Genomic DNA, 8065 nt, shown 5'->3' with positions numbered 1-8065 from the left:
TTTCATGATTGGTTTATCCCATGAGACTGGCCCATCTCTCCTGCTCTGGCTTTGTGGGAATGAGGGACTTAAAAGAATGGTTTCTTTATCACTCCTAGACATGGCACCTGTGAAGACCCCCGTCACACACTGCAACTCGCAAACCCAAAAGCTTTAACAGCCAGAGGTCCTCATAACCCCCTGAAGGCAGGCACAGGACAGATGGATTGCTCTGCTCATTTGTCAGATGAGGAATGCAAAGCCAAGGAAGAAAGCCACTTGCTCAAGAGCAGAGTTAGTGCTGAAACCAGGCCCCCCTCACAGCCCAGAGCGCTGCTCTGAAGATTGAAAGAAACTCAAGGTGGGATCCTAAGCCCAAGATACTCGGGATCCTGTTGCCGTTTCTCTCTGCCCTGCTCCCACAAGGGTCCCTTTTGGGGGAGAGGGAGGGAATCTCAAAACATGAGGGGACAGAGATTTTCACACGCTCTGGAGGCATCTGACATCCTGCATGGAAGCTTTATTGAGGTGAGGAAAGCAGTATAGGCCCCTCCTATCCTAAGGTGACCCTCCCCCCGCCCCCCCCCATCCTAAGGTGACCCCCCCCCCCCCCCCCCCCCCCCCCCCCCCCCGCACCGTGCAGGCTGCTCTACTCAGCAACAGAAGGAGGAACCCTCCCACTGCATCAGGAACCCTCCCTGGTTCCCAAATCTTCCTCCTGCGGCAGGTCCCCAGCTCCCTCTGAGTCCTGCTGTCTGTGCACTAGCACATGAGCTGGGGAGGGAGGACCAGGCTCCCCAGGATCTGGAGTCCCAGCTCCTCCGGCGTCCTGAAGCCCAGTTTCTGAAGATATCTGGGCCCCCACAATCCCTGGCACTGTCAGCTCTGGGGTCTCAGGGATGGGGGGCCCCAGGTTTTGGAAACTGTTGCGCACTCGGGTGATATAGCGGCTGAGGATGCTGGCGCCTTCAGGGGGCCGGCGTGTCCCTCCCTCCGCCAGAGTCCGCTGCACCCCAGCCACCTCACTCTGCAGCCGAGAGACGGTCTTGGTCAGCTCTGTCAGCCTGTTGCCCAGGTCTGCGGGAGGGTGGGCGGGGGAGAACTGATGGGAGGTCCCTCAGAAGATGAACCTGCCCTGCAACACTTCTATCCCTGACAGAACCCCAGGGCGCATCATGATTGGGGGTCCCAAGGGAGAAGTGGGGGAAGTGAGAATGGGGGTCGAGTGGGTGGGTGAGTAGGGGCAGGTGAATCTGAGAGGGGCCAGGTGGTGGCGAGTTCAGAGAAGATACGAAGACAGACGGAAAGTCTGTGGGCCAGGGAAGGAGTCAGGAACCTGAAGGCTGGGAGAGTGCTCTGACGGGTGGACACTTGTGCGTCCGCCCTGTTGCCCCCGTCCGCATCTGCAGCGACCTGTCCAGCTCACAGCCATCCTCAGCGCCCAGGCCAAATTCCGCCCCCTCTTTCTCCAACTTCTGGCTCTCTGTTCTTCTACCTTCCCATGAGCCCCTCAAAACGAGAGGCTCCTTCTGTCCTTCGGGCCCCACTGCAGTTTGGGTCTGTCTTAGCTAACTAAGTGAGCACTTTCTGCCTAGTAAGATGGTTTCTCTTCCTCACAAGACTGAGAGCTTCCTGTGCGTCCCTGCCCTACACAGTCCCTCACCCTCCAACACAGGGCCTGGAACAAAGGGCACAGGCATGGCCATGAATGTTGGTTGAATGAGTGAATGAATGAATAGTGAATTAAGTAAATGAATGAATGACTAAGGGAGTGATGAGACTAAATGAACACATGAATGAGGGCAAGAAGAAAGGATTACATAAAATGAGTGGAATAGTGGGAGAAAACTGTACTTGAACAATGATTAAAATAAAATTAAAAAAAAAACATGAGCGGAATAAATGAATGGGTCAGAGAGTAATTCAGTGCCCGGGGCCACACTGCAGGCTGTGGCTCCTGAGGGCAGGCTAGGATGGGGCCAAATATCACTGCAGGCTGCGTGAGGGATGTGAGTCTGGGTGCCGTGCATTTACCCTAGCCAGCACGGAACAGGAATGGGGAAGGCTTGGAGGTGAGCAACCAACCTTTCCGACGGGTCTCCTCGAACTCCCGCCGGGCAGTCTCTATGTAGCGCTGGACCAGGGCCTTGATGACTCGAAGGCGGTAGGATCCACGTTCTCCATCCCCAGGCCCTGCCCCTGCCCCTGCCCCTGCCCCGGGGTTGGCCTGGGAAGGGAAGAAAGGAGGGTGAGAGAGATTCTCCAGGTCAGCTTTTCTCTAGTCCCTGCTCCCTCCTCCAGGCAATGAAGGATGGAGGCAAAGTCTGTGCAGACTTTTCCGTCAATGAAGGCCACACATACAGACCCTGGTGCAGTCCGGGAAGGTGGAAGGATGGCGGCCAGGAGTTGGGCGGTGGGGTGAGGGTTGGGAGGCGGAGGGGCAGTGGGCAGGGACAGAAATGTGGAGCGGGGCAGGCACAATGGGATTCTCTCTCTGGCCACTATCCCACCGTTGGTTTTCCTGAGTTGAGTTCGTCCAGGTAGCCCTCCCCTTCAAACTCTGAATACTTAGGAAATAGTTATTTATATTTATATAGTTTTATCTTAAAATAGTTTATAGTTAGCATATTTACTTTTATAATATAAAAAAGTAAAGCATTTTATGAAACACATTTAAAAAGGAGATACGGAGCCGACAGAGATGAGGCAGGAGAAGCGTAAGAGAGCATGATGGCCCCTTTCAGCCACGGAGTATATAAAACTCTTTTCCTGTATAAAACGAAGAATAAGAACTTTGGGAAGCCCTTTCCTGAGGAATGCAGGACAACTGGGAGGGGGCACACGGTTGGCTCATCAGAGGGCAGGCTAGGAGGTGGGGTAGCTGGAAGAAGGGCGGGGCCTCCGGGGAGGTGCAATGGAGGGCTGCGGAGCCCCCCAGCTGGCTGGCACAGTGGGATCCAGTGACCCTGCCCAGCCAGGTCTGGCACAGGCCCAGGGAACCGAATACACCTCAGGTGAAGAAGCAGAGTTTCCAGCCTAGGGTGGAAGCAGTCCTCACATGAGGATTGCAAATATGCACCAGGCATCCAGGACAGGGCCAGGAAGTGGGTGGGGGGAGGGATCCAGGAGGGCGACAGAGGTGTCCATGCAGGGCAGCTGGAGCCAGGATGTGGAGGGAACTGGGAACTTTGGCATTTAGTTTCTTGTGAGAGTCATGTTTTCTCCATGCTTAGATCCCCTTTCTCCACGCTGCCTCCCATCAACATCCTGTTTGTCCCCCAGGATTCTGTTCTGCCCTGCAGGTTTCTAGGAGGTTCCCTGACTCATGAGGCTGGGTCTGGGACCCCTCTTCTGTGCTCACAGCCCCTGCGCTGCCCTCTGTCATGGGCTTGTCGTCCTGTACAATTACAGTCTATTTCCTTCTGCTACTCTAGACTGTCAGCCCCTCCAGGGACCACCGTTATGCATAGCTTTATTTCCAGTACACGTGCTTTGGTGTTTGTTGAACAAACTATTGACCAGCCAGTTAAGGGAAAGTCTTCCTCACCTGGGGGTCCAGGGACCTCAGTGCTCCAGAGTTGGCCCGCTGCCCCGTAGTGCTGACCTGGAGGCCCTGGCTCAGAGACATACTTGGGTAACACGTTTCAAGGGGGACAGGTAGGCCTGGCACTGATACTGGTCTAAATGGCACACCAGACTGAGTAGGGGGTAGACAAGGAAAGGCGTGTGAGCCCCTTGGAGACCTGGCCTCTTCTCTTAGGCCTCTATCAGCCTTCTAATTTCCCAGGGTGGGGGGCACTCTTCCCTCCACTTCTTAACATGCTTTTTTTTTTTTTTTTTAAACATTCAACTATGTCTTGGCCCAGTTTAGGGCAAAAAAAGTTGGTGGCTTGGGAGGAGGGTGGCATGGACTTCTGTTTAAGCTAGATGACACAGGGTTGCAAATTTAGGAAAGGACCAGAGCCAAGAAGAGGGAAGGGCATGCTATGTGAGAGAGTAGGAATTGGGAACAGGCTTTCTAGGGAACACACCGGGAAAGACAGACAAGCCAGGGGTGTGCAGACAGATGGATGGAATAGACAATGCAGTAGAAGTCAGGCCTGATGTGAGGAGGACCAACCCCAAGCAGATGAGGTACTCACAAAGGTGGGGATTGGGGGATAGTCTGGTTTCTTGGTTTTGCAGCAGGAGCAGCAACAGCAAATAAATTGGAAAATCCTCCTGAGAGAGTTAGATGGCGGGAAGAAGTTAGTCAGAGGGCAGGGTCTAGGGCAATGGGGGCAGGCGGTGGGGTGGGGGTGGGGGTTGCGAGCCAGAGCTCTGAGGTCATCACCGGAGGAGGTAGAAGAAGGCCTTGGGGGAGGGCAGGATGTTGAAGGGCACGGGCAGGGTCAGGCCCTCTCGGAAGTAGGACAGGTAGAGCTTGGAGCGAGCAAACTTCCATTCCACATCAGCATCGTCCTGTGGGCAAGGAGGTGGGGGGCGCTGCAGGGACCACTTGTGCACCCAGCCCTCTGCCTGCTCAGTCTGCCTCGCCTCCCGCTTCCTTGCATCTTTCCTACTTAAGGTGCCAACCACTTTTTTCTCCTCTCACTCATCTCCATTATCATCCATCACCCACATTTCCCCTTCCTATCCCCACTCCCTCCCCATTATTTTTCATCCTTCTGACATCCAGTTCCCACCCAGACATTTCTCTAGCCACAAACCCTAGCCTCTCCGTTTCCTTTCCCCTCCCTTTTCAGGTTCCCACCTACTTTCCCACAACGCACCCATCCTCCCAACCACAAAGTGAAAAAGAACACTAGCCTCGCGTCTGGAGAAACTAACAGCATTCCTGAGACCCTCATGGTACAGATGAGGAAAATGAGTTCTCGAGGGGAACACTTGACTCCAGTGGAGGCAAAGGAGAACCCAAGTGTCATGACTCCTTGTATCCTATTCCCCTCTCCCCCTTTCTCCCTTCTTCTCCATGGCCTGAGCTGGCCTCAGTTCACGCACCTCAATCTTCTGGAAGGAGTTGGTGATCATGGCAATGAGCATGTTGAGCAGCACAATGACCATGATGATGGTAAAGATACCGTAGAGGGCCCGGCCCACAAATTCAGGCACGAGAAACTGAGGCATGTCTACCACGCTGTGCTCTTCCATGCCAAACATGGTCCAGAACAGAAACTGGAATGTCTCGTTGAAACTGGCGTGTTGGGACAAAGGGTAGGTAGGATGTGAGGGGTAGGAGATGAGCCTTAGTGCCACCCGGACATTCTCCCTCTCCCCGTCCAGGACTCAGTGAAAGGTGTTCTTCTTCCGTGAAGTCCTTTGGACCACCCTGGCTCAGAGACACTTGCCCTTTCTGAGCTCCAGCTTTCATTCTCTCAGTGAACCAACATTTACTGAGCACACAGTAACGCTATAGATGCTAAGGATACAAGACGCTAAGGATTAAAGCACGGTCCTTGTCTCCAAGGACTTTATGTTCTAGGGTGGGACTAGGGGGTGAGATGGACAGTAACTATGGCAACATTTTTAAATAGCGGTAAGTGCTATGAGGAAGCATCACAAGATGTTATGACCTAGTCTGGGAGGTAGGGAAAGATTCTTTGAGAAGCATTCAAGCTAATCTCTGAAGGATCCATGGGAATCAACCAGGTGAAAGAGAAGGCGATGTGAAGAATGTTCCCAAGGCATGGAAGCCTGAGAGTATCAAGGAACTGAGAGCAGACCAGCACAGCTGGTCTCAGAGGGCAACGGAGAGAGAGGGGCTTGTGAGGCAGAGGCTCACGGGATGTAACTAGGGACCAACCTGGTCACGCAGGACCTTGCAAGATAAAACAAAGATCCTTACCGTGGCCTACCAGCACTAGGAAGCTATGAAGAGTTCTAAGCAGAGGGGTGACACCTGATTTTCACGTTGGCTGCTGTGAGCAGAATGCAAGGGAAGCAGACGAGGGGGCGGGGCATGGAGACCAGTTAGGAAACTGTTGCCATGGCTTGGGTGAGAGAGGATGGTGGTTTGGACCACAGTAGTAGTAACTCCTGTGCTACCTCTTCTGGAAAGCCATCCTGGACCTCCTTCTCTGCCTCCAGCAGGAAGAGTGTATCTGTGAGACACTCAGAGACCTGACCACGATAGGGTGTGTCCTATTGTATTTATTTGTAAATCTGTCTTATTCCCTCCATTTCAGTGCCACTGCAGGCCTAGATGACTGCAACAACCTCCGCTACTGGTCTCTGACTCAGTCCCTCCCCTGTTATGTAATCCTCTACACTGCATCCAAGGTGTTCTTTCTAAATACTGATCTGATGCGTTGTACTTCTGCTTGTCAAACGTGAAATGCCCCTGACTACCTCACCAATGGGCTAAACTGACATTGTGTGTCTCCCAACACAATGTGATGGAAAGCAGCACACACCATCAGCTAGGTTGTGTTCTCGCCCAAATTGCTTAACTTGGATCTAATCATGAGGAAGTAGACACATCCCAACCATGGAACACTCTCGACAATGTAACTTGGTCTGTGTTCTTACAGAAAGTCCATTTGTCATGAAAGACAAAGAGAAGGCAGAGGCGGGTTCTAGGTCACAGGAGACAAAAGAGACGTGACAACAATGTGTGATGCGTGACCCCAGATTAGATCTCAGGTTTTTTAAAAACTAGAAAGACTTTTTTGGGGAGCACCTGGGGAGCTCTGAATAAGCAAGGTCTGTATAGAACACTAGAGTCAATGTTAACTTTTTTGGGTGTGATAATGGTTTTGTAGTTATGCTCTTAGGAAGCATCCTGAATAATTTAGGGGTGAAATGTCATGATGTTTGCAACTTACTTTTCAACATTTCTGGGAAAATAAAAAGAATAAAGAGCAATAGATCAAGTAAAATGTGGCAAAACATTAACAATCGGTAAACCTAGATGAAGGGTAGATTGGTGTTCACTGTGTTTTTAACTTTTCCATAGAACTGATATCTTTCCAACTAAAAGTTTGGGGAGAAAGTGAGGGGCTGAATAAATGAATGAGTAAATGAGCAAATAAATGAGAGTGAATAATTAAGAGAGTGATTCACCAAGCCAGGTAATTAATTACTGAGTGAATAAAAGGGGAGGGGGCAGGTGTAGAAAGAAGTGGTTGCTAAGCTCCAAGCTGAGGGTCCCAGACTCCCACCTGCCCGCCCCGCCTCCACCCTGGCATACTTGCCCAGCCGTTCTGTCTCCTGGTAGGGCACGTAGATGTTGTTGAGGCCACAGAGGAAGGCAGTCAGGATGATCATGAGGATGAACATGAACCTGGCCGGGGGTGGGATAAGGGAGGATCAGGTAAGTCTCCACCCTGGGACCTCTGGGAAGAGGGATGGGATTGGTGGCTTTTCAGGCTCAGCCTCTCTGCTTGACAAGTATTTAATTCGGTTACTATTAAGAATGGGAAGGTTAGGGGGTGGGAAATGAGAAGGGGTATTAAGTGAGTGTGGAAGCAGGAGCTCTCTCTCTGGAATAAAACGTACTGAGTTAAAGCAGTCAAAGCTGGGGTGGGCCAGTCTCCCAGGGAGGGACGAAGAAGCGGGGATGTGGTACAGGAAGGAGTGAGGGTCAGGAGCGCAGCACTGAACACCCGCAGAGTGAAAGCCTCGTGTGAGAGCAAGTTGGCTCTGACAGGATGGGCAGGAGGAGCCTTGGGCTGGGGTGGGAGGTTGTCCTCCACGCTCTGCTGAGCTGCAGATGTCCACAGGCAGAGCCAGAGCTTTCCTCACCAAGGGTGCCCAGTCCAGCCCCCAGGGAAGCCGACATTAACTACGGGCTCTGATCAGTTTAGAGGTCAGATTTGGCTGTAAATGTTTAGGTGATAAACGCCAAGAAGACTAGATAATGCCATGGGTTCGAAAAGCAGTTCTGTAGTGGGAAGGGTCCACAGGGACCCCCGAGTCCAGTGCCCTTACCACAAAGGTGGAAACACTGAGGCCAAATGGGGTCATGGAGGCAGTGACAGAACTGGAACTAGAACTCCCAACCAAGGGCTCTCTCTGCTCTCAGTTGTTCCTAACCTTTTCTGGGGTCATGGGACCCTGAGAATTAGATGAGAGTTATAGACTCTCC

The 8065-nt window shown here is 52.3% G+C and overlaps 1 protein-coding gene across 1 annotated transcript in view; it reads right to left on the bottom strand.

Annotated features, from left to right (window-relative positions):
- Positions 1–608: 608 nt before the first annotated feature.
- The window catches only part of LOC114500270 (short transient receptor potential channel 2), a 38838-nt gene continuing 31381 nt past the window's right edge, over positions 609–8065 (bottom strand). Inside the window, exons 18-23 of the mRNA XM_028516918.2 lie at positions 7169–7261; positions 4981–5173; positions 4313–4440; positions 4122–4200; positions 2065–2206; positions 609–1056 (exon numbers count right to left, since the gene is read on the bottom strand). Of these exons, the coding sequence (XP_028372719.1) occupies positions 665–1056; positions 2065–2206; positions 4122–4200; positions 4313–4440; positions 4981–5173; positions 7169–7261 (1027 nt within the window). The 3' untranslated portion in view covers positions 609–664. The remainder of the gene's footprint in view (positions 1057–2064; positions 2207–4121; positions 4201–4312; positions 4441–4980; positions 5174–7168; positions 7262–8065) is intronic.

The sequence above is a fragment of the Phyllostomus discolor genome, chromosome 6, assembly GCF_004126475.2.
Source record: "Phyllostomus discolor isolate MPI-MPIP mPhyDis1 chromosome 6, mPhyDis1.pri.v3, whole genome shotgun sequence".
Lineage (NCBI taxonomy): Eukaryota > Metazoa > Chordata > Mammalia > Chiroptera > Phyllostomidae > Phyllostomus > Phyllostomus discolor.
This window is presented reverse-complemented; position numbering and strand designations above follow the sequence as displayed.